Raw genomic sequence first — 25,878 nt, 5'->3', positions numbered from 1 at the left:
TCTCACACAGCCCTCAAAAACCCCACCACCCTCTGCTTCCAGGGAGGTGAGTTCAGACTTTCTTCTAGTCTCTTCTCTATTGTAAATAGCCCCTTTCCTTCTCTCACAAGAATCTTTTCAAGTTTAAGTCTCTCCTTACTTCATTCTCTTGGATTTTCCTTCACAGGAAGGGTTTCTTCAAATACGCCCTCCATTCCACTATACCTCCCATTCACTCCATGACCTTCTAGAGTGTAACTCTGGGAATGTCTTCCTCCTGAGCATCCTTAAATCCTTTCTGGAACAAGGCATCAGTTTTGTAGCCAGAAAGATCCAGGTTGGAAAACCAATTCAGCTACATACTAATGGGGCAATTTACCTTCTATAAGTCCCTGTTTCCAGCATTTGGGAAATAGGAATCCCTCCCTCTCAGGAACGGCAGCTATTTTATTAAGTCAGGAAACAAATGTATGGACTCAGATGGGCATGATATTCCCTACTTAAATGATAATGGCTCACATTTACTTAGTTCTTATTATGTGCAGGGCTCAGCATTTTACATGCATGATCTCATTTAATTCCTCATCACAATCCCATCATGTAGTTATTACTATCACCCCCATTTTATAAACAAGAAAACTGAGGCTGACAAAGAGAGGTCAAGTGACTTGTCCAATCTCACAACTAAGAAGTAGTGGAACACATATTCGAAGCCAAATCTGTATGGAACTCAACTGCTCTGCATCACCTCCAAGGTAAAGGTTAAACTCGCTTGTGCCCCTCCCAACTCACTGACTCTGCCTCCCACTCATAACCACCCACTCACTCATGCCCCACTGCAATTGCTCATGCTGTTCTCTTCCACAGCATGAATGACTGCTTCCTCCTCACCCCGGTCCAACACACACATTTCAGCAGGTTAACATCAAGATGCAGCTTTAAAAATCCGTTTTCTATGGAGTTTTTGCTAATCCTTCCAGAGACCTTTCTTTACCTTCTCAGAGATCTTTGCATATATTCCCATATATGCTTCCATCATGTACCTTTATTATTATTATTATTATTTATTTTAGACAGAGTCTCCCTCTGTCTCCCAGGCTGGAGTGCAGTGGTGTGATCTCAGCTCACTGCAACCTCTGCCTCCCAGGTTTCAGTGATTCTCCTGCCTCAGTCTCCCTCCTGGGCTGGGACTATATACAGGTGGACCCCACCATGCCTGGCTGATTTTTTGTATTTTTTAGTAGAGACAGGGTTTCACCATATTGGCCAGGCTGGTCTTGAACTCCTAACCTCATGATCCACCCCCATCGGCCTCCCAAAGTGCTGGGATTACAGGCAAGAGCCACCGCGCCCAGCCCATAGAACTTATTTTTGTCATTAGGATGAAGAATGTGAGATGATCTTAAGGCCTAGCAAAGCTGTGGGAAATACACAGGAGGGCCAAGGAAGAACATGAACGGAATTTAAAGTAGAATCAGAAGGTAAACAGATTTGCTGAATCACAAAGGTTTAATGATAAATGTAGGTAAATGAGGAAGAAAACATGATAATGGGATGGGTTTACAGTCTTGCAGGCTCAAATCAACTGTGAGAATCAGGTAATGTACAACCTGAATCCCTAGAAAAGTGTGGCTTGAAGTCTCTATGGGGACAGCCCCTATAAATGGAGACTCAGCCCATGCCTCCTTATGAAGAGAATCACCCTGGATATGAGTGTCCTAGATCTTATGCCCAGCTCCCAGTTACTTGTCATATGCAACCTCCATACACTGAGAGGGTGACATCCACTAGCTTAGGATGGTAAAATTGTTTCCTTAGTCAATGCTACGGCTTCAGCGTTTGTGTGGGGAGCGCCTCCGCCCAGCCAGCCGACCAGTCCGGGAGGTGGGTGGGCGCCTCTGCCCGGCCGCCCCTACTGGGAAGTGAGGAGCCCCTCTGCCCGGCCACCACCCCGTCTGGGAGGTGTACCCAACAGCTCATTGAGAACGGGCCATGATGACGATGGCGGTTTTGCGGAATAGAAAAGGGGGAAATGTGGGGAAAAGATAGAGAAATCACATTGTTGCTGTGTCTGTGTAGAAAGAAGTAGACATGGGAGACTTCACTTTGTTCTGTACTAAGAAAAATTCTTCTGCCTTGGGATGCTGTTGATCTATGACCTTACCCCCAACCCTGTGCTCTCTGAAACATGTGCTATGTCCACTCAGGGTTAAATGGATTAAGGGCGGTGCAAGATGTACTTTGTTAAACAGATGCTTGAAGGCAGCATGCTCGTTAAGAGTCATCACCACTCCCTAATCTCAAGTACCCAGGGACACAAACACTGCGGAAGGCCGCAGGGTCCTCTGCCTAGGAAAACCAGAGACCTTTGTTCACTTGTTTATCTGCTGACCTTCCCTCCACTATTGTCCTATGACCCTGCCAAATCCCCCTCTGCGAGAAACACCCAAGAATGATCAATAAAAATAAAAAATAAAAAAATAAAAAAAAAAAAGAAGTATACAGCATCCTGAGATGATACAAGTTAGAGATGAGAAATAGCATTGCTAGAAAATGAAGATAATTACAGTTAAGACAGAAGAAGTAAGACCTGGTGTTCAATAGATCAGTAGGGTAACTAGAGTTAATACTAATCTACTGTACATTTCAAAATAGCTAGAAGAGAGTAATTCGAATGTTACTAGCATAAAGGTAAATGTTTAAGGTGATGGATATCCCAATTACACTGATTGATTATATGAATATATCAAATTACCACATATACCCTGACAATATTTACATCTATTATGTATCAACGTTTTTTTTTAAGAATCAAAAAAAGGAAAGAAAGTGTAGATATTCTAAGAGAAGACACTGTGCATTATAGAATTATAGTTCCTTTTCAAATTAAATCCACCCATCTCTGTGCCTACTGGCTGGCTTATGGCCAGGAGGGGTGTCATCCAAAATAACAGACAGCATCTGAAGAAAAAACGTGAAGTTGGGTTTGTGTTCCTTTCCCTAGTACGCTGATTCTGACATACTAGTGTACAGGAGAATAAACTAGAATGTTTAATAAAACTAAAATTCCTGGGCCCTCCTTCCTGAGACTCTGATTCAGTAGGTCTGGGGTGGGGTCAGCAACCTGGATTAATAACAGGAATCACACTGAACTCTGATACAGCTCTTCTGTATGGCAGTGTTTCTCATACTGTAATGTGCATACAAATCTCCTGGAGACCTTGCTAAAATGCAGATTCTGATTCAACACGCCTGGGACAGGACAAAACCTAGGATTCTGCCTTTTTTTTTTTTTTTTTTTTCTGAGACAGGATCTTCAGTCCAAGCTGAAGTGCAGTGGCACTATCAGAGCTCACTGTAACCTTGAACTCCCAGGCTCAAGCAATCATCATACCTTAGCCTCCCAAATAACTGAGACTACAGGTGCGTGCCACCATGCCCTACTAACTTTTTGAAATTTTTCTGTAGAGACAAGGTCTTGCCATATTGCCTAGGCTGGTCTCAAACTCCTGGCCTCAAGCGACCGTCCCACCACAGCAACTCAAAAGCGTTGGCATTACAGGTGTGAGCCACTGTGCCCAGCCTGGGTTCTGCATTTCTAACAAGCCCCAAGATGATCCCAATGCTGGTGATCTATGGACCACACTTGGAGTAGCTCACTGTTGACCATTTTGGGATAAAAAGATTCTGATGCAGGCAGAAAGGGCAGGTGGAGAACTTACCTTCAACAGTGATATACCTTTCTCTCTGTAAGGAGACGGGCATTCCCTCATCAAACAGCGTTTTTACTGACATCCCTGTCCCAAATATAGATCAGGAGGCTGAAGTCCAGTGAAACACAATGACCAACCCTGGGTCACCTAGGATGGTGGTATGTTGGCTTCACCACAAATTGTGGGAGTTTTAAATCACACTGTACTGGTGGGATTTGCCAACACTAAACCAATTGTTCATCTGGGTCTTGGCTGCAATTTTAAGAACTTCATTAGAAGGTCCTAATTCCTAAGTGCTGGCACCGCTGGCATAGAAGCTGAAGCATCTCCTTTGCATGGGAACAGAATCTATCTCCACCTATGTGTCTGAAATAATCCAGATGTGGTACTAAGGGCATCGGGCTGGCCTCAGATAGCTCAGATCCAAGAAGACTGTGGAATTACTGCAAGGGGTTTGAGAATCTATGGACAATGTTTTTCTATATATGTACTACTATTTTTAAAAGGCATATGGACATTATTAAAATAAATTTTAAAAACACCTTCGGTGTAAACACATTCAGGTTAGGGGATACTGTATGCTCTCTCATTTAATGGAAATTTAAAAACAATCACATATCACTTGGGGTCTTTACAATACTTTGACATTAAAAAGGGTCCTTGTCTTCTAGAACGTATGCTAGAAGTGGTTTGTCATAGGAAAATTCAAACTCTCTGGCATTTCAGAGAATAAATAGTATATATATCATTATTAAATATGTTTAACAAAAATCATGCTCAAGTTCTAAGTGACTACATTTCTCATTTTGTAAATCAAGGAAGAAAATACTGCAGAATTCAACCTGAAATGTTTTAATAGTGGAACTGTGTACAGGATCCTCTAAAGAGACCGCCTGGCTGGGTGCTCAAACCACATGGGCCGACCCAAAAGACGCCAAAACCAAGAGCTGCTCAGGAGGCACTAAATGTTGACGGTCTTGGCCGGCTTCACATCCTCAATTTCAGCAGACAGCCAGCGGTAAGTGCGATGACGCCGCAGCACCTCAATGGCCTTGAGTTCCAGTGGTGTTGCCTGAATACCAAGGTCTTCTAAGCCAGGCAGGTGAGGCAATTTCATGTCTGTGATGTGCATCTTTGGATAAACAAAGGACCGCAGACAATGCTGAAAACTGGCTGAGAACAAAGTGCTATCCTAGCAGGCACTTAAACATTCAAGCTGGCATGAGTCCTATTATTGAGACTTAATTGCTTTCAAAGAATATGTGGCAATTTTCGATTCATGCAAATCACTATAAAAGCAGAACACACAAAGAGGGCTTAAGACAAAAGAGGGCGAGATCACCAAGTATCAGATCGAGGTCCCCAGTGGCAGCCGCGAGCACAGGATGTTGGCACTACATGAGCCATTCTATATACAGATTTCAACAGAAATAAATCTAGGGCAGGGAAGCACAAGTCATCACACTTGCCAGGGGAGGCTGAACAGGAGGGTTTAGGAATAAAATCAGGGCTTAAGCAGAGCTGGTCCATTCCTCAGTCCTCTCACGCCCCTGTTTTCTGAGCACGGGCGTTCTGACTCAGTTTTAACTTTGAATTTAGGAGATAACACAATATTTGTTCCTTGCCCATTAAAAAAAAAAAAAAAACAAGTAACTTTTTTTGCTCCGGCTGTACTCAACCTGGTTGACTAATGCTCACTGTAGAGCTAGAAAACCAAACCCATCTTGTTTATAGGGAAAGATAATGAACTGTAAAGTTTGCAAACATCCCAGATTATTATTCAAAACCACATAAATAGAATCCATTTGCACCTAGAGCAGCAGCAATCCCTCATCCTACCCACCTGAAAGTCTGCAATTCTTTTACCAGAGGGCTGTAAGCCAGTCTGCAAACCAAATCCAAAACCTACTCAGGCCACTGTATCAACACTTTCTCAAGTATAAATGTAAGAGACACTTTAGTGTAAGATAAACTGAAGTGTCTGACAACCAGCGATCCTGCCTGATCTTTCATAGACCATGTCTGAAGAAAGTATGTGAGTTGCCCACTTCCACATGTTCCCTAAGCACTACTTTCTCATCTTCTCTACACTTTAGCTTTCAGGCAGCATTCAGGGGACAATTTGGCTACTTCTTGCCAATATATGGTCCATAGGTCTTCCAAGGTAGATGTGGTATTGGTATAGTATTTTTATTTTATTTTGCATCCTCCCTAGAAGCAAATGCACAGGCACATGACATGAGGTCTGAGAACTGACCATTGGATGTGGCAGCAAGGAGATTGGAGATTGTGGATAACCTTGAAAAGAGCAATTTTAGGGGAGAAATGGGAATAAAAGCCTGACTGGAGTAGGTTAAAGAAAGAATGAAGAAACTGTCAACAGTTTCTTCAGGATGTTAGGAGGAAGTTAGGAGGAGTTAGGATGTGAAGGGACACAACAGGAAAGTAGCTAGAAGAGTGATGGGAGGAAGAGAGGCTTTGGCAGGGGAGCTATTAGGCAATTTTGTGTGTTGACAGGAATGATCAAGCAGAGAAAGAAACACTGATAATGACGGACAGAAGGTATGGAGGAGCCGCCCCCTGGAGCAGGGCAGGTGGATGAGCTTCAGTGCTAGTAGAGGGGCTGACTGCAGACAGCAAGAACAGCAAACAGACAAGAGCCGGGAAACAAGCAAGCAGGCAAACCAAAATAAGTCTAACGTCTCATCATCGGCCCAGGCAGATGCTTTCCACACATATACTCACCCGCTCCACTTTATCCCTTGTTATCCAGGGCTCAAATGGGCTTATTTCAAAGACTCTTGCTACCCATCTGGAAAAAGAAATATATATAGCACATGTGATAAGCATCTCTCTGCCCAAGATGTAAGCTAGCCTATAAGAACTACAGGAAGACAGACCGCTGTAGAGCAGTCTGAACTGATTTTTTTTTTTAAGAAAATAACCACCTCGACCTGTGAGGCTACCTCTGCTTTTTGGTCCATCTCCTCTCAAGCCAACCCAGTTGGCTGCTGTAACTGCTGGTACACTTTGTTCTCCTCCAAAGAAACAACAGATCTTAAACTTAAAATGAAATAAAACCAACAAACAACAAAGCAAACAGAAAAACTCCAATATTCAATCAAGTCTGTGAAATTCAATTTAATCTAAACCTCAGATATTCAAATATGCTGCCTTTACAGAAGCAGGGCAAGCTGAATGGTGTGTAAAATATACAACGTAACCCCTGAAAGCTGGGGCCCTTGAGGAAAAAAAAGATATCCAAAAGCAAGGAGAAGGCTAAAATCTACGGTTCAAATCAGGACGACAATATAAAACCCAAAACGGAAAAGGCCACCTATCTTCATTACTGCCATCTCTTCACTGCTAATGAAAATTGAAGGGCTCCTTACGTGCCACTTGAGCTCCCATCATCAGTTACCTCAGGGCAGTGACTTTTTCTTTTCTTTCCTTGTTTTTGTTCCACAGACAGGGTCTCACTATGTTGTCCAGGCCGGACTCACACTCCCAGGCTCAAGTGATCCTCCCACCTCAGCCTCCCAAGTAGCTGGGACTACAGGTGTACACCACTGTGCCCAGTAGCCGTGGGTTTTCAACTAGCATCTGAGGAACACTAGGAATTTGCTGGGGCCCCACAGAGTCCTGGGGGGCCAAGGGTTTGGGAGTACATGCGTTGAGTATCACCCATCACTGCAACCAGACCAGCTCTTTTATTGGATTTACCCAGCAGGACTTGACGTAAAACTTCAGTGAGCACAGGGTTCCACAGCTGTTTAAAGGCTTGAAAAACACCATTCTAATGCATAGTATAAATAAATGAAAAAGGAAGCTGGCTGGAATTTCTCCAGCAACATATAAAGCCTCAGATTCCTCAATGGCAGAAAAAAATAATTTATTGGGGCTAACATAGCTTAATAAAAACACTCATTACAAACCTCTAACTCTCTGTGCCCTCATTCTATGCTAACAGATTACTTCAGGTCTCTATTCTAGTGTCCTCAGTGGGCCATGTCATGGGCATACATAAGCCAACTCTAACTCAATTTTATATACAACCATGAAAGTGCCTCACCGCAATCTGGCTTATATCCCTTTCACGGCACTGAAGCCACGGTCACAATGGTCATTTGTAGACATTTTTTGGTCCTTTATCTTATTTGACTTTTCTGTAAGACTTCATTCTACCAATATTAACAGAGTGCCTAATGTGTACCAGGCATTGTTCTAGGGGCTTGAGATACATGTGAATGAACAGCAATGTTCCCCTTCTTAAAACATCGATTCTCTCCTGAAAACACTCCATTCCCTTTGGTATCTAGAATTCCAAACTCTCATTTCCCACTTAAATGTCTGATCACTTTTTGGCCTTCTTGTAAGTTTCTCTTACTCTGTGGCCTCCTCTTCCACTCACTCCACATACTCTCCTTACTTACTTTATAGATAACTGAGTATTAAAGGAGACAAAGTGAATAGTCTGAAAGGTGTAACACTCAATAAATATTGTTATCACCCTGCATTCTAGTGGTCTATTTTTCTGGTACCCCTGTTAGACCATAAGATTTTTAAGTTTTTGTTGTAACATTCTGACCATAAGATTTTTGAGTGTTTGTTGTAACCTTCTGAGTACCTAGTACATTATCTAAGACATAGTAGGCATTCAATAAACATTTGTTGAATGAATGGATGAAAACCCAAATGAAGATCAGTTTGTGGCACAATGGATGTGACAGTCTCCTTAACCAGACCACTAGGGTGTGACATGGTAAGTTCAAGATTTTATTTTATTTGGCTCAAATCAGGACAATATAAAACCCAGGACGAGAAAGGAGCTCCCATCAACAGTTACCTCAGGGCAGTAGGTTTTTCTTTTCTTTCTTTCTTTTTTTTTTTTTTTTTTTGTTCCAGAGACAGGGTCTCACTATGTTGTCCAGGCTGGATTCAAACTCCTGAGCTCAAGTGATCCTCCCACCTCAGCCTCCCAAGTAGCTGGGACTATAGGTGTGCACCACTGTGTGCAGTAGCAGTCACCTAGGCTGGAGTGCAGTGGCACAATCTCAGCTCACTGGAAGCCTTGAACTCCCGAGCTCAAGCAATTCTCTTGCATCACCCCACCTCCACCCCAGTAGGTGGGACTACAGGCAGATGCCACCACATCCAGCTAATTTGGTATGTTTTGTAGAGATGGGGCTTCGCTATATTGCCCAGGCTGGTCTCGAACTCCTGGGCTCAAGCAATCTGCCCTCCTTGGCCTCCCAAAGTGCTGGGATTATAGGCATGAGCCACCACTCCCAGCCAAGTCAAAGATATTTAACCCACAAAGAGAGGAAGTAAACTAAGAAGCAGGGAAAGAAGAGAAGGCAACCACAAATCCAAGTCTGAATTAGCCTGACTCCTTTCCCCAATAGCATGATCAGGTTGATTTAATAATGAGCGACATGAAACACAGGGGAACCTGCCTGCCCCTTACATATGTGCCTAGCAAGATATTTCTCCAAAATTAAACTCGATGGTTTTAAATTGGAGAAAGTGAAGAATTGCATCTTCACTTTTGGGAAGTGGGAAGATTCACTTTTGGGAATTGGGAAGATTTAATGTTCCAACACATTTTTTTTAACCGACACTAATCTATTTCTGCTTCTTCTCTATGCTAATGTCATTAACACTAGGAGATCTGGAGACCAGCCCTTCACACACCCTATAACCCTAAGGGAGAACATTAGGAACAAGTGTGTGGAGCTAGCTTTTTCAGAAGTCACACAAAAGGAGCACTCTACTTACCGATAGGCAAAAAGTGGCAAGGGGAATGGGAGGAACAATCTGTGAGCCACAGCAAAGATGTACTTCACCAGGTGGAAAAGGAGGTACCGACTGGGACTATAAAGAGACGATACACAGTTCTTTCAATTACACGCTTCTCACAAATTTTCCTTTATAACAAAATAACATTTTTCTTATAAAAAAGGAAACATATATGCACTGTAGTAGATACAGAATAGCACAAAGAAAAATCACCCATAATCCCATTAGGAAAGGTAGTTAATATATTTGATCTATATCCTTCTCATCCCCTTACATATATACATTATTGTGCTTTTAATAAATACACAATCCATTCTATTCCGTAATGTCTTTTTCATTTAACATTACATCATAATCGTCTTTCCACATCATTATTTTATTGCATGTTTCATGACAACATATTACACTGCATGTAATCACAATTATTTTATCAATTGCCAGTTTTGAGATATTTATGCTATTAAAAACTTTTTTCTTTTATAATGTTTTAATGAACATTCTTGTAATAAATATTTGTACTTATCCATGATTACGCATTTAGAATATATTTGTAGAAGTGGAACTGGGTCAATGTAGACTTTAAAATTTTAAGGCTTTTATTGAATACTTCTAAACTGCTTTTCAAAATGGTTCTATCAATTTATATAAAATGTTAAGTATATAACATTTTAGATAATTATACAAATTACAATTATATATATGTAATTATATATAAGAATGCCCCCTCCACCCGAAATGAGTTGTCATAAGAAAATAAAATTTTTGCCAATCTGCTAGGTTAAAAAAAAAAAGGTATCTCATGTTTTAATTATTATGTCTTTAATATGAGAGATTATTTCTTCACGAATTTTTGGTCATTTATACATCTATCTTTTCTTTCCTCCTGGAGTCCCTGTCTATAAAAATAATTTGTAAGAATTCTCTATATTTTAGTGATATTGTTGGAAATACCTTTTATTGTTTGTATTTTAACTTTTAGTGTTATTTACAGTGTTTTGTGCACATAAAATTTTAACTGTTTAATTTAACCAAAACTACTGATTTTCTTTATGGCTTGGATTCATAGTTAGAAAATTCCTCTGTAGTGACATAAATTTCCACATATTTTGTCTAAACCTTATAAAAAAGATTTTTTTTTACTATAAAGTTCCTTCTGTGACGTATTTTTGTACATTATATAAGGTAAACATGTAATTATATTTTTCCCAAGATGTAAGCCAATTGCTTCAATGCTACTTACAGAATCATTTACTGTACTGCCTCTTTCCCTATACTGAAATGTCACCCTTATCACATACTATATCCTTACATATAATGGGACTGTTTCTGAATGTTCCACTCTATTCCATTAATCTGAATAGTTCTGTACGATTTTAACCTAGCATTAATAAGTATCAGTGCTTATAATGCATTTTAATATTTCTTTACCCATTTCCTAATTCATTTGCATGCTTCATGACAGTAAATCTGTGACAACCAAGAGCTGAGTGAAGGTAATTCAGTGAGAACCTCATTATTCTGACATACTTTACTAAAAAACATGAAACTATCAGCCAGGAGAAATATCAGACAAAGGCCTTAGCAGGGTTCTTCAAATTCCAGAGGGATTTGTAAGGATCATTACAGGACATATAATACATGCTACACCAAGAGCAACTTGAATTTTTACGATGACAAACAAAACTGGTATCATGGGTTAACTAACTCTACATAATAGGTTTCCTCTTCAGCTGTTCTGAAGCACTTTGTGTTCCATCAAGTGCAACCGGAACACTAGTTTAAGTGCCCTTGCTCACAGCCAAAGGTACATTGAAGCCCGCGTCCTCCCAGCTTAGATTTCAAGGCTCAGCATCACAGTTATTCCTCTGCAAATATCCTCAGCAAAATCTTGTCTCCCAGGCCCCTACCCACTATACTTGCTAAGCAAAACTCACTCTGGTTGACCCAAACATGTGCCTTCTCTGAGCCTGAAACCCCAGAAGGACAAAACTGTAGACGAAATACAATTGAACTGATTGACTTCACCTTATTTTTTTATCAGTAATTTCCAATGGAACACTCAGTTCTGCTTGGCAATCCCACATGTTCTCCTAGGAAATGCTCTTTCCTGTTCTCCCAGGGCATACTTTCTATCTTCTCTGTCCTCAAATTTTCCACACACTTTTCTGACCCACTCCATCCTGCCTTTTAGCTAACCTCACATTCCAACAAGAAAAGATACTCCTAACATTCCCACAGCCAAACCTACCTGCATCTGCATATATCCTTGAATTCTTTTCCTTGTTAAAGTTGAATGTTTGCCTTTTACAAAGGTCAAACCCTCATTTGCACTCTGTATCCAACTCCTCTCAATTCCTGAAGGACTTTGCTCCTTTTCTGTCGGCCTCATCTCCTGAGTCATGAAGTGACATCTCTTTCCTGGACCATTCTTACCAATTTATAAACAAGATGTACCATCTTCCAAATCCAGGGTGGTACCTCCCTTGACAAGACATTCATGTTTCATAGCCTTCTCTTCACCCGTTTCCTTTGCTCCCTTTTACAGGGAAACTTCTCCAAATAGTTACCTAACTGTTGCCTCCACTTCCTATCCTGCCATTCAAATCTCACTGCAATCCAATCTGCCCTTTGCCTAATGTTCAAATGAGGTCATTAAGGTGACCATGAATCTCTATGCTGTCACTCACTCAACCTCCTGGCCGCATCCAATATAGTTGCCAACTTCCTCCTTCTGGTTTTCTTTCCAATTCACTGGACTTTCCTTTTCGGTCATTTATTTTAATTATTTTGCTTAATTATTACTTATGCATCTCATCACTAATCTATAAGCTCCACAAAGGCAGAAATCTTACCCATGCTATTCACTATTGTGGTATAATTTACATACATTAAAATTCATCCATTTTAAGCATATAATTCAATGATTTTTCATACATTTACCAAGTTGTACAATCATTACCATAATCCAGTTTTAGAATATTTTTCCTTACTCTAGTAAGATCCTCCACAGCCATTTAATCCTGGATTTTACTCCCAGGCTCAGGCAATCACTAATCTACTTACATTTGCCTTTTATAGATACTTCATATAAACGGAATCATACAACATGTGATCTTCTGTATCTAGCTTCTTTCATTTACTATGTTTTTGAGGTTCATACATGTAACATGTCAATATTTCATTCCTTTTATTGTTGAACTTCTATTATATGAGAATGCTACTATATTTTATTTCTCCTTTCATCAGTTAATGAATATGTGGGATGTTTCCAATTTTTAGCATTTATGATAACGCTGCTATGAAAATTCAAGTGCAAATCTTTGTGTAGACACATTTTCATTTCTTTTGGGTAAATATCTAGGAGTAAAATCGATAGGCCATATGGTAAATTTATGCTAACTTTTTAAGAAGATGCCAAACTGTTTTCTAAAGTGGCTATACAATTTTACACCCCTACCAGCAATGTATGAAGGTTCTCATTACTCCATGTCTTCCTCAACATTTGTTATTTTCTCTCTGTGAACTGGTATCTCATAATGGTTTTGATTTGCATTTTCTGTAATGACTAATGATATGGAGCATCTTTTCATATGTTTTTTAGTGATTAAGTACATCTGCTGGGCTGATATGCCTATTCATGTCTTTTGCTCATATTAAAAAATGGATCATCTTCTCATTGAGTTCTAAGATTTCTTTGTATATTCTAGATAGTAGTCCTCTATCAGATACGTAATTAACAAATATTTTCCCCCAATCTGTGACTTGTTTTTTCATTTTCTTAATGGTGTCTTTTGAAACACAAGAGCTTTAATTTTGGTGAAGTCTAATGTATCCATTTATTTTTTATTTTATGAAATAGGCTTTTGATGCCATAGCTAAAAATCTTCTAGAATCCAAGGTCTAGAAGATTTTCTATTTTCCTTCCAAAATTATTATAGTTTTATAACCCTTTTATTTTTTTACATTTTTACCAATTGAAATTTTTTTTTTAAATTATACTTTAACTTCTGGGGTACATGTGCAGAACGTACAGGTTTGTTACATAGGTATACATGTGCCATGGTGGTTTGCTGCACCCATCAACCTGCCATCTACATTAGGTATTTCTCCTAATGCTATCCCTCCTCTAGCCTCCCACCCCCAGCACGCCCCAGTGTGTGATGTTCACCTCCCTGTTTCCATGTGTTCAACTCCCACTTATAAGTGAGAACATATGGTGTTTGGTTTTCTGTTCTTGTGTTAGTTTGCTGAGAATGATGGTTTCCAGCTTCATCCATGTCCCTGTAAAGGACATGAACTCATCCTTTTCTGTATACTGGCTGCATAGTATTCCATGGTGTATATGTGGCACATTTTCTTAATCCAGTCTATCATTGATGGGCATCTGGGTTGGTTCCAAGTCTTTGCTATTGTGAACAGTGCCGTAATAAACATACGTGTGCATGTGGCTTTATACTAGAATAATTTATAATCCTTTGGGTATATATACTCAGTAATGGGATTACTGGGTCAAATGGTATTTCTACTTCGAGATCCTTGAGGAATTGCCACACTGTCTTCCACAATGGTTTACACTTCCACCAACAGTGTAAAAGCGTCACTATTTCTCCACATCCTCTCCAGCATCTGTTGTTTCCTGACATTTTAATGATTGCCATCCTAACTGGCATGAGATGGTATCTCACTGTGGTTTTGATTTGCATTTCTCTAATGACCAGTGACAATGAGCTTTTTTCATATGTTTGTTGAGCTGCATAAATGTCTTCTTTTGAGAAGTGTCTGTTCATATCTTTCGCTCACTTTTTGATGGAGTTTTTTTCTTGTAAATCTGTTTAAGTTCTTTGTAGATTCCGGATATTAGCCCTTTTTCAGAAGGATAGATTGCAAAAATTTTCTCCCATTCTGTAGGTTGCCTGTTCACCTGATGATAGTTTCTTTTGCTGTGCAGAAGCTCTTTAGATTAATTAGATCCCATTTGTCTATTTTGGCTTTTGTTGCCATTGCTTTTGGTGTTTTAATTACGAAGTCTTTGCCCATGCCTATGTCCTGAATGGTATTGCCTAGCTTTTCTTCTAAGGTTTTTATGGTTTTAGGTCTTACGTTTAAGTCTTTAATCCATCTTGAGTTAATTTTTGTATCAGGTGTAAGGAAAGGATCCAGTTTCAGCTTTCTGCATATGGCTAGCCAGTTTTCCCAACACCATTTATTAAATGGAGAATCATTTCCTCATTGCTTGTTTTTGTCAGATTTGTCAAAGATCAGATGGTTGTAAATGTGTGGCATTATTTCTGAGCCCTCTGTTCTGTCCCATTGGTCTATATACCTGTTTTGGTACCAGTACCGTGCTGTTTTGGTTACTGTAGCCTTGTAGTATAGTTTGAAGTCAGGTAGCATGATGCCTCCAGCTTTGTTCTTTTTGCTTAGGATTGTCTTGGCTATGTGGGCTCTTTTTTGGTTCCATATGAAATTTAAAGTAGTATTTTTCCAATTCTGTGAAGAAAGTCAACGGAAGTTTGATGGGGATAGCACTGAATCTATAAATTACTTTGGGCAATATGGCCATTTTCATTGTATTGATTCTTTCTATCCATGATCATGGAATGTTTTTCCATTTGTTTGTTTGTGTCCTCTCTTATTTACTCGAGCAGTGGTTGGTAGTTCTCCTTGAACAGGTCCTTCACATCTCTTGTTAAGTTGGATTCCTGGGTATTTTATTCTCTTTGTAGCAATTGTGAATGGAAGTTCACTCATGATTTGGTTCACTCATGGTTTGTCTGTTATTGGTGTATGGGAATGCTTGTGATTTTTGCACATTGATTTTGTATCCTGATACTTTGCTGAGGTTGCTTACCAGCTAAGGAGATTTGGGGCTGAGACAATGGGGTTTTCTAAATATACAATCATGTCATCTGCAAACAGAGACAATTTGACTTCCTCTTTTCCTAATTGAATACCCTTTATTTCTTTCTCTTGCCTAATTGTCCCAGCCAGAACTTCCAACACTACGTTGAACACGAGTGGTGACAGAGGGCATCCTTGTCTTGTGCCGGTTTTCAAAGGGAATGCTTCCAGTTTTCGCCCATTCAGTATGATATTGGCTGTGGGTTTGTCATAAATAGCTCTTATTATTTTGAGATATATTCCATCAATACCTAGTTTATTGAGGGTCCTTAGCATGAAGGGCTGTTGAATTTTGTCGAAGGCCTTTTCTGCATCTATTGAAATATTCATGTAGTTTTTGTCATTGGTTCTGTTTATGTGATGGATTACATTTATTGATTTGCATATGTTGAACCAGCCTTTTATCCCCGGATGAAGCCAACTTTATCGTGCTGGATAAGTTTTTTGATGTGCTGCTGGATTTTATTGAGGATTTTCGATTCAATGTTCATCAGGGACATTGGCCTGAAATTTTCTTTTTTTGTTGTCTCTGCCAGGTTTTGGTATTAGGATGATGCTGGCCTCATAAAATGAATTAGGGAGGATTCCCTCTTTTTCTATTGATTGGAATAGTTTCAGAAGGAATGGTACCAGCTCCTCTTTGTACCTCTGGAATAATTCAGCTGTGAATCCATCTGGTCCTGGACTTTTTTTGGTTGATAAGCTATTAATTGCTGCCTCAATTTCAGAACTTGCTATAGGTCTATTAAGGGATTCAATTTCTTCCTGGTTTAGTCTTGGGAGCGGGTATGTGTCCAGGAACCTATCCATTTCTTCTAGATTTTCTAGTTTACTGGTATAGAGGTGTTTATAGTATTCTCTGATGGTACTTAGTATTTCTGTGGGATCAGTGGTGATATCCCCTTTATCATTTTTTATTGCATCTATTTGATTCTTCTCTCTTTTCTTCTTTATTAGTCTGGCTAGCAGTCTATCTATGTTGTTGAAAAAAACCAGCTCCTGGATTCATTGATTTTTTGAAGGGTTTTTCCTGTCTCTATCTCCTTCGGTTCTGCTCTGATCTTAGCTATTTCTTGCCTTCTGCTAGCTTTTAAATTTGTTTGTTCCTGCTTCTCTAGTTCTTTTAAATGTGATGTTAGAGTGTCAATTTTAGATCATTCCTGCTTTCTCTTGTGGGCATTTAGTGCTATAAATTTCCCTCTACACACTGTTTTAAATGTGTCCCAGAGATTCTGGAATGTTGTGTCTTTGTTCTCATCGGTTTCAAAGAACATCTTTATTTCTGCCTTCATTTCATTATTTAGCCCGTAGTCATTCAGGAGCAGGTTGTTCAGTTTCCATGTAGTTGTGCAGTTTTGAGTGAGTTTCTTAATCCTGAGTTCTAATTTGATTGTCCTGTGGTCTGAGAGACTGTTATGATTTCTGTTCTTTCGCATTTGCTGAGAAGTGTTTTACTTTCAATTATGTGGTCAATTTTAGAAGAAGTGCAATGTGGTGCTGAGAAGAAATTATATTCTGTTGATTTGGGGTGGAGAGTTCTGTAGATGTCTATTAGATCCACTTGGTCCAGAGCTGAGTTCAAGTCCTGGATATCCTTGTTAATTTTCTGTCTCGTTGATCTTTCTAATATTGACAGTGGGGTGTTAAAGTCTCCCACTATTATTGTGTGGGAGTCTAAGTCTCTTTGTAGGTCTCCAAGAACTTGCTTTTTGAATCTGGGTGCTCCTGTATTGAGAGCATATATATTCAGGATAGTTAGCTCTTCTTGTTGCATTGATCCCTTTACCATTATGTAATGCCCTTGTCTCTTTTGATCTTTATTGGTTTAAAGTCTGTTTTATCAGAGTAGGATTGCAACTCCTGCTTTTTTTTTGCTTTCCATTTGCTTGGTAAATATTCCTCCATCCCTTTATTTTGAGCCTATGTGTGTCTTTGCATGTGAAATGGGTCTCCTGAATACAGCAAACTGATAAGTCTTGACCCTTTCTCCAATTTGCCAGTCTGTGTCTTTTAATTGGAGCATTTAGCCAATGCAAGGAAGCCATTTAAGGTTAATATTGTTATGTGTGAATTTGATCCTGCCATTATGATGCTAGCTGGTTATTTTGCCCGTTAGTTGATGCAGTTTCTTCATAGCGTCAATGGTCTTAAGAATTTGGTATGTTTTTGCAGTGGCTGGTATCAGTTGATCCTTTCCATGTTTAGTGCTTCCTTCAGGAGCTCTTGTAAGGCAGGCCTGGTGGTGATGCAATAGCTCAGCATTTGCTTGTCTGTAAAGGATTTTATTTCTCCTCCACTTATGAAGCTTAGTTTGGCCGGATGTGAAATTCTGGGTTGAAAATTCTTTTCTTTAAGAATGTTGAATATTGGCCCCCATTCTCTTCTGGCTTGTAGGGTTTCTGCTGAGAGATCCACTGTTAGTCTGATGGGCTTCCCTTTGTGGGTAACCTGACCTTTTTCTCTGGCTGCCCTTAATATTTTTTCCTTCATTTCAGCCTTGGTGAATGTGACAATTATGTGTCTTGTGGTTGCTCTTCTCGAGGAGTATCTTTGCGGTGTTCTCTGTATTTCCTGAATTTGAATGTTGGCCTGCCTTGCTAGTTGGGGAAGTTCTCCTGGAGTTTTCCAACTTGGCTCCTGGTTCCATTCTCCCCATCACTTTCAGTTACACCAACCAAATGTAGATTTGGTCTTTTTACACAGGCCCATATTTCTTGGAGGTTTTGTTCATTTCTTTTCACTCTTTTATCTCTTATCTTGTCTTTTCACTTTATTTCGTTGAGTTGATCTTCAATCTCTGATATGCTTTCTTCCACCTGATCGATTCGGCTATTGATACTTGTGTATGCTTCACAAAGTTCTTGTGCTGTGTTTTTCAGCTCCATCAGGTCATTTATGTTGTTCTCTAAACTGGTTATTCTAGTTAGCAATTCATCTAACCTTTTCTCAAGGTTCTTAGCTTCCCTGCATTGGGTTAGAACATGCCTACTTCTGTCAAATCGTCAAACTCATTCTCCATCCAGTTTTGTTTCCTTGCTGGCAAGGAGTTGTAATCCTTTGGAGGAAAAGAGGCTTTCTGGTTTTTGGAATTTTCAGCCTTTCTGCACTAGTTTCTCCCCATCTTCATGGATTTATCTACCTTTGGTCTTTGAAGTCAGTGACCTTCGGCTGGGGTCTCTGAGTGGACGTCCTTTTTGTTGATGTTGATACTATTCTTTCTGTTTGTTAGTTTTCCTTCTAACAGGCCCCTCTGCTGCAGGTCTGCTGGAGGTCCACTCCAGACCCTGTTTGCCTGGGTATCACTAGCAGAGGCTGCAGAACAGCAAAGATTGTTGCCTGTTCCTTCCTCTGGAAGGTTCGTCCCAGAGGGGCACCTGCCAGATGCCAACCAGATCTCCCTTGTATGAGGTGTCTGTTGGCCCCTACAGGGATGTATCTCCCAGTCAGGATACACAGGGGCAGGGATCCACTTGAGGAGGCAGTCTGCCCCTTATCAGAGCTCAAATGCTGTGCTGGGAGATCTGCTGCTTTCTTCAGAGCTGCCAGGCAGAGATGTTAAAAGTCTGCTGAAGCTACACCCCCAACTGCCCCTTCCCCCAGATGCTCTGTCCCAGGATGGTGGGGGTTTTATCTATAAGTCCCTGACTTGGGCTACTGCCTTTTTTTCAGAGATGCCTGGCCCAGAGAGGAGGGAATCTGGAGAGGCAGTCTGGCCACAGTGGTCTTGCTGAGCTGCAGTGGGCTCTGCCCAGTTTGAACTTCCTGGTGGCTTTGTTTACTGTGAGGGGAAAACCACCTACTCAAATCTCAGCAATGGTGGACGCCCCTCCCTCCCAAGCTCATACGTCCCAGGTTGAACTCAGACTGCTGAGCTAGGAGCAAGAATTTCAAGCCAGTAGATCTTAGCTTGCTGGGCTCTGTGGGGGTGGGACCCACTGAGCCAGATCACTTGGCTCCCTGGCTTCAGCCCACTTTCCAGGGGAGTGAAAGGTTCTGTCTCACTGGCGTTCCAGGTGCCACTGGGATATGGAAAAAAAACTCCTGCGGCTAGCCCAGTGTCTGCCCAAACGGCTGCCCAGTTTTGTGCTGGAAACCCAGGGCCCTGGTGGCATGGGCACCTTAGTGAATCTCCTGGTCTGCGGATTGCAAAGACCATGGGAAAAGCACAGTATCTGGGCCAGAGTGCATGGTACAGTCCCTAATGGCTTCCCTTGGCTAGGAGAGGGAGTTCCCCGAGCCCTTATGCTTCCCGGGTGAAGCGACACCCCACCCTGTTTTGGCTCACCCTCCTTGGGCTGCACCCACCGTCCAACCAGTCCCAATGAGATGAACCAGGCACCTCAGTTGGGAATGCAGAAATCACTCACCTTCTGTGTCAATCTTACTGGCAGCTGCAGACTGCAGCTGTTCCTATTCAGCCATCTTGCCAGCAATCCTTGTTTTATAACTCTTACACTGAAGTCTCTGAATTATTTTAATTTTTTCATGTACAGTGCAAGGTAGGAGTCGAAGTTCATCTTTTTTTTAATGTGGATATCCCAAAACCATTTGTTGAAAAGACTATCCTTTCCCCTTTGAAATGCCATAGCACCTTTTTCAAAAATCAATTGTCCATAAAGATTTATTTCTGAACTATCAATTCTGATTAATTCATCTATGTCAATTCTTATGTCAGTACCATACTATCTTGATAATTATAGCTATTAAGTTTTGAAATTATGAAACTTAATGGTTTTGTCTATTGTGGGTCTTTGCATTACCATATAAATTTAGAATCAATTTATCAACTTCTGCGAAAAAGTCTGTTGGAATTTCGATAGAATTAAGTTGAATTTGTCAATCAATTTGAAGGAAATTATCATTTTAATCATACTGACTCATTCAATCCATGAACATGGTATGTCTTATTACTTATTAGGTATAATATAATAAATTTAATTGTTAAATTTATACTTAAATATTCTATTATTTTTTATGCTGCTGTGAATAAAATTCTTAATTTTATTTTCACATTGTTCATTTACTAGTATATATTGATTTTTCTATGCTGATCTTATACATCGTGATTTTGCTGAATGTGTTTATTCATCATCACAGTTGTGTGTAATGTTGTATGAGTGTGTATCAATAGGTATTTTATGAATGAATGGCAAATAGAATGGACCAACATAATATAATTCATAATTACAAAAAACCTAGGAGCAAAATTATAGTCTTATGCCACTGCCTTAGCCTCAAAATATCAGAGAAAGAAGCAAAGTTTTTTCCTGGGGCTGAAGAGATGAGAAATGTGTAGATACATATCTACAATTTCAAGAGGAAAAATATCTACACTGCAATGTCTAGTATTATTTTTCCCATCATTACGCCGAACAAGAATGACTTACTGGAGCCCAGACAAAAGGATAATGGCTGGGCAAAGGTAAAAAGGAAAATGTGCAACTCATCCAGAGCTAGAGCAAGTAAAGTTCACAAAGCCATTTCCGCTCATTTATTCCCTGAAATCCTAGTCCATGTACCTCTTCACTGGAACTAATGTCTTTTGTGTAGTATTTTATGAAACCTGTATTGAATATATTGAATTGTAATTCTTATCTAGACTATAACTGACTGCATGCTAATGTACCAAACTGGGAACTGAAAAGGAGAAATATATTTTGCAGCTGCTAGTTGACATGGAAAACCAAGACTTTCACACTGAAAAAAATTATGTATTAAATAATAATAGTGGAACATAACAATGTATAGATTCAGAATTCTGGGAATATATTCTATGCCTCTTGGCTTAAAGAGAACAGTGTCATTTTCCTCTAGAGGCAAACATTTCTTATGAATTAGGCTATCCCTTAATTACTGAGCCAGATCCTTAACTTTCATAGATGTCAAGTGTCACTAGTTTGCTTCACAGAATCACAGGGTTATGAACCACTTGCCAGGTGAATTTGATACCTCTCAACTTGGCAAATGAAGTCTTAGTTTTTGACTTTTAGTTAATTCAGCAAAAAAATTCCTAAGCTTAGCTGTCATATGATTTAGTAATTTCAGGTAAGTCACATAGCTTAACTGTACCCCTTTTTTTCTGAAAGCAAATTTTAGCAAAGAGCATAAAAGAAATAATCAATCTCGCACAGCACTAGTAATTGTGCTATAAACCACCCGTTTTTCAGCCTCTGGGGGCATTGTGATACTCCATCAAAATTAATGTGGTTTTATAACCATACTCACTCCCTAAAAGTGTTTTGTTTGTGTTTTAGAATTTACAGCAATATCCTTTTATATATTAAAAACATCACTGGAGTAGTACAAAACCATCCCTAAGGGTGATTGGACTAAGTATATGTAATAGTCTAGGGCAGTGGTTCTCAGACTTTGGTAACAGAAGAATCATTCATTAAAGTAGATTCCAGGTTCCCTTAAATTCTGATTTAATGCAAGCAATGAGGAGATTTTGATATTGTAAAAGTGCAACAAATAAATCTGTTAGTAACTAATTTAGATATTGATTCCTTCATTATAATAGCACAATTTAAAATTCAAACTCTAAGCACTTACCCAACGAAAGCAAAGGATTTCCCGTTGGCATCAGGATCCTTAACTGCATTAACAATTCCTTTGGATACATCTACGACCTATAAGAAATTATAATATATGTTTAAGTAATTGTTGAAAAAGAGAGAGAATGGGAGATGGAGAGATAGAAAGAAAGGAAAGAAGATAAAAAGGAAGGAAGGAAGGAGAAAGGAAGAAGCCCACACTGATCTCAACAAAGAAAATGTGAAGTTAAAATAATGGCATTATCTATTCCCAGAAAGCTTCTTAAAAGAATGAGCCTTCTCAAGAGCTCAAATAATCACTGCTATCCAAGTATTTTCCAAGTACGCATAATCCAAGGCTCATCCAAGTATTTTCTGTAGTAGGAATGCACTTACCTTCAGATAGCTTGAGGCCCTTCTGATTTGCTTTTGCCCACAACTTGCCAAGCTCATCTCTTACCACTCCCAACTCTCTTATTAACCATCACAAGCTATTAGGCTTAACCACATGGAATTGCTAATATTCTACCATTTTGATTTTCAAAAACAGTAATAGTAATAGTGATTTTGGCCCCCAGGGGACATTTGACAACTGTCTAGAATCATTTTCAGTTGTCACAACTGAAGGGTGGTGTGACTGGCGTCTAGTGGCTAGAGGCCAGGAATGCTGCCAAACACCCTTTAACAACCCCCATAACGAAGAATTATCTGGCTCAAAATGTCAATAGTGCCACTACTGAGAAAACTTGGTTCAATCTAACATGGAATCCAACATGCTCTTTCACCTCTGGGCCCCTGTATATACTGTTCCCTCTGCACGCAATACTCTTCCCCAACTCCCTTCATCAGGCTTACCTTTAGTCATCTTTAAGGTTTTACCCTAAATGCCCTTCCTTTTGAAATGCCCAAGTCTAGATTAGGTGCCCTTCTGATGTAATTACATAAAACCCTCTCCTTATCATAGCACTCATCACGTTGTACAATAACTGCTTTATTTATCTGCCTCAGACTGAAAGCAATTTGAGAACAGCAATTTGTGTCTATCTAGTTAATATCTTTATTTCCCTAGTGACATGTGACATGTATGATGTGTCTAGCACATTATGAGTTCAATAACTTTTTCTTAAATGAACAAGTGAAAACACAGAGAAGGCATGTACCTCTTAAGTAAACTGAGAGGCAGCTAGCTGACACAAGTTGACAAAGAAAATGACAGAGTTACTAAATTAGGACAAAACCAGAAACTTGATCACTCAAATCTGAATTCATCAAAAATCCCTTTCTGACCCCCTTCATCCAAGTACTTACATATACTGGTTGTTTAACTGTCTTCCAGCCCAAGGAACCAAGGGGTATAGGACCAAATCGATGCATACCTAGCGGAAGAAAGAATAAGAACTATACTGAGAAGGCTTAAATTGCTGTAAGATCCAACAGTCTTAAGATTAACATAATTATTGTGCATAATAGAAATAATATAATGAATGTAGCTGACTCTGAGGAAGTGAATGCACTTACAAAAGGCAGTCATTAGTTTTTCAGATAATAAACTCGGAAAATAAAAAGGCCAAATGTTTAAAACCATGAAGAGCAAAGAAAAGAGGTCAAATGGCTTGACAACTAGTCTGCTCTGCAATGCTAAATGCATCGCTATGCCCAAGACTGGACTCTAGCTGCACCCATTCTAAGGAGAAACACAGAACTCTTCCTCCTTATGATACTCATCTGTTGATATGGCAACAGAACAGATGAGCTGTCTATCTAGTTAATATCTAGATGAGTTCTGCTGCTGTATCAACAGATGAGTGATACAGCACAGATAACCCAGAAAAAGGGCCTGATGGAAATATTAGTTGATATATGGTGCTGGCACAATTATTCTGCTATTTGGAAAAAAGGTGAGATAATGTCTTAGTTCTCACCATAAACTAAAACAAATCCCAAGTAGTTTAAATGTTAGGTTAAAAAAGTTTTTTTGTTTTGTTTGTTTTTTTTTTTTTTTTAAACCATTTAAGAGTAGAAATTAGGCCAGGCACAGTGGCTCATGCCTATAATCCCAGCACTTTGGGAGGCCAAGACGGGCGGATCACAAGGTCAGGAGTTTGAGACCAGCCTGACCAATGTGGTGAAACCCCATCTCTACCAAAAATACAAAAATTAGCTGGGCGTGGTGGAACACACCTGTAGTCCCAGCTACTTGGGAGGCTGAGGCCGGAGAATCACTTGAACCCGGGAGGCAGAGATTGCAGTGAGCCGAGATCGCACCACTGCACTCCAGCCTGGGTGTCAGAGCGTGACTCTGTCTCAAAAAAAAAAAAAAAAAGAGTAGAAATTATTCACAATAGTACAATAAAGAATAAAATACTTAAAAATAAACTCTATCAAAGTGGCAAAAGACACATATGCTGAAAACCACAAAACATTGCTGAAAGAAATTAAAGGCACAATTAAATGGAAAGGCATCCCAAGTTCATGGAATGGAAGACTTAATATTGTTAGGATGTTGCTATGGTTTAAATATGTTCCCTCCAAAGTTCAGATGTTGCCAATGTGATACGAACTAAGAGATAATTAGGCCATGAGGGTGCTCCCTCATGAATAGGATTAAGGCCCTCATAAAAGAGGCTTCATGCAGCATTCAGCTAGCTTGCTCTTCTCCTCTTCTGCCATGTGGGGACATAGCATTTGTCCCTTTCACCCTTCCACCTTCCACCATGTGAGCACACAGCAAGAAGGCCCTCACCAGATGACAGCACCTGGATCTTGAGATTCCCAGCCTCCAGAACTGTTGGAAATAAATTTCTCTTCTTTATAAGTTACTCAACGTTTGTTGTACCCCAAAATGGACTAAGACATATGTCAATTCTACCCAAAGCAATCTCAGATTTAATGCAATCCCTATTAAAATCCCAGTGGCTTTTTATTTTTGCAAAAATATAAAAAACTCCATCCTAAAATTCATTTGACATTTAAAGGGATTCCTTTAAATAGCCAAAACAATCTTGAAAAAGAACAAATTTTTGGAAGTCTCACACTTTCTGATTTCAAAACTTACTACAAAGGCACAGTAATCAAAACAGTGTAGTGATCAAAACAGTGGCATAGAGACAAACATACAGAGCAATGGAATAGAGAAAAATAACTCTTGCATATATGGTCAAATGATTTCTGACAAAAGCACCAAGACCATTCAACGGGGAAAGATAATCTTTTCAACATACTGGATATCCACATGCAAAAGAATAAAATTGGACCCTTACCTCATACCATATACAAAAACTAAGTCAAAATGGATCAAAGACGTAAACCTAAGAGCTAAAACTCTAAAACTCTTAGACAAAAATAAAAGGAGAAAGCTTCATGGCATTGGACTTGGCAACGACTCCTTAGATACAACACTAAAAGCACAGACAACAAAAGTAAAAATAGATAAGCCTGACTACATCAAAATTAAAACTTCTGTGCATCAAAGAACACAATTAACAGAGTGAAGAGACAAACTAAAAAATGAGAGAAAATTTTACAAATCACATATCTGATAAGCATTTAATGTTCTGAATAAATAAAAAAACTCCTACAACTCAATAACAAAAAATAAACAACCCAATTTAAAAAATTAGCCAAGGACATGAACAGACATTTCTCCAAATAATAAAGTAGCCAAAAAGCACATGAAAAGATGCTCAACATCACTAATCATTAGGAAAACATAAATCAAAACCACATTGTTGCCAGGCGTGGTGGCCCATGCCTATAATCCTAGAACTTTGGGAGGCTGGGGCAAAAAGACTGCTTGAGGCCAGGAGTTTGAGTCCAGCCCGGGCAAGAGAGCAAGACCTGTCTCTACAAAAATACATATATATTTTTAGCCAGGTGTGGTGGTACACACCTCTAGTCCCACCTACGTAGGAAACTGAGGCAAGAGGATCCCCTGAGCCCAGGAGTTCAAGGCT

At 39.6% G+C, this 25,878-nt stretch overlaps 1 protein-coding gene across 1 annotated transcript in view; it reads right to left on the bottom strand.

The window, feature by feature from the left end:
• Positions 1–4,653: 4,653 nt before the first annotated feature.
• Positions 4,654–25,878, bottom strand: part of NDUFA9 (NADH:ubiquinone oxidoreductase subunit A9) — a 37,973-nt gene continuing 16,748 nt past the window's right edge. Inside the window, exons 7-11 of the mRNA NM_001079914.1 lie at positions 23,234–23,301; positions 21,945–22,021; positions 9,471–9,566; positions 6,438–6,504; positions 4,654–4,824 (exon numbers count right to left, since the gene is read on the bottom strand). Of these exons, the coding sequence (NP_001073383.1) occupies positions 4,654–4,824; positions 6,438–6,504; positions 9,471–9,566; positions 21,945–22,021; positions 23,234–23,301 (479 nt within the window). The remainder of the gene's footprint in view (positions 4,825–6,437; positions 6,505–9,470; positions 9,567–21,944; positions 22,022–23,233; positions 23,302–25,878) is intronic.

The sequence above is a fragment of the Pan troglodytes genome, chromosome 10 (genome assembly GCF_028858775.2).
Source record: "Pan troglodytes isolate AG18354 chromosome 10, NHGRI_mPanTro3-v2.0_pri, whole genome shotgun sequence".
NCBI lineage: Eukaryota > Metazoa > Chordata > Mammalia > Primates > Hominidae > Pan > Pan troglodytes.
This window is presented reverse-complemented; position numbering and strand designations above follow the sequence as displayed.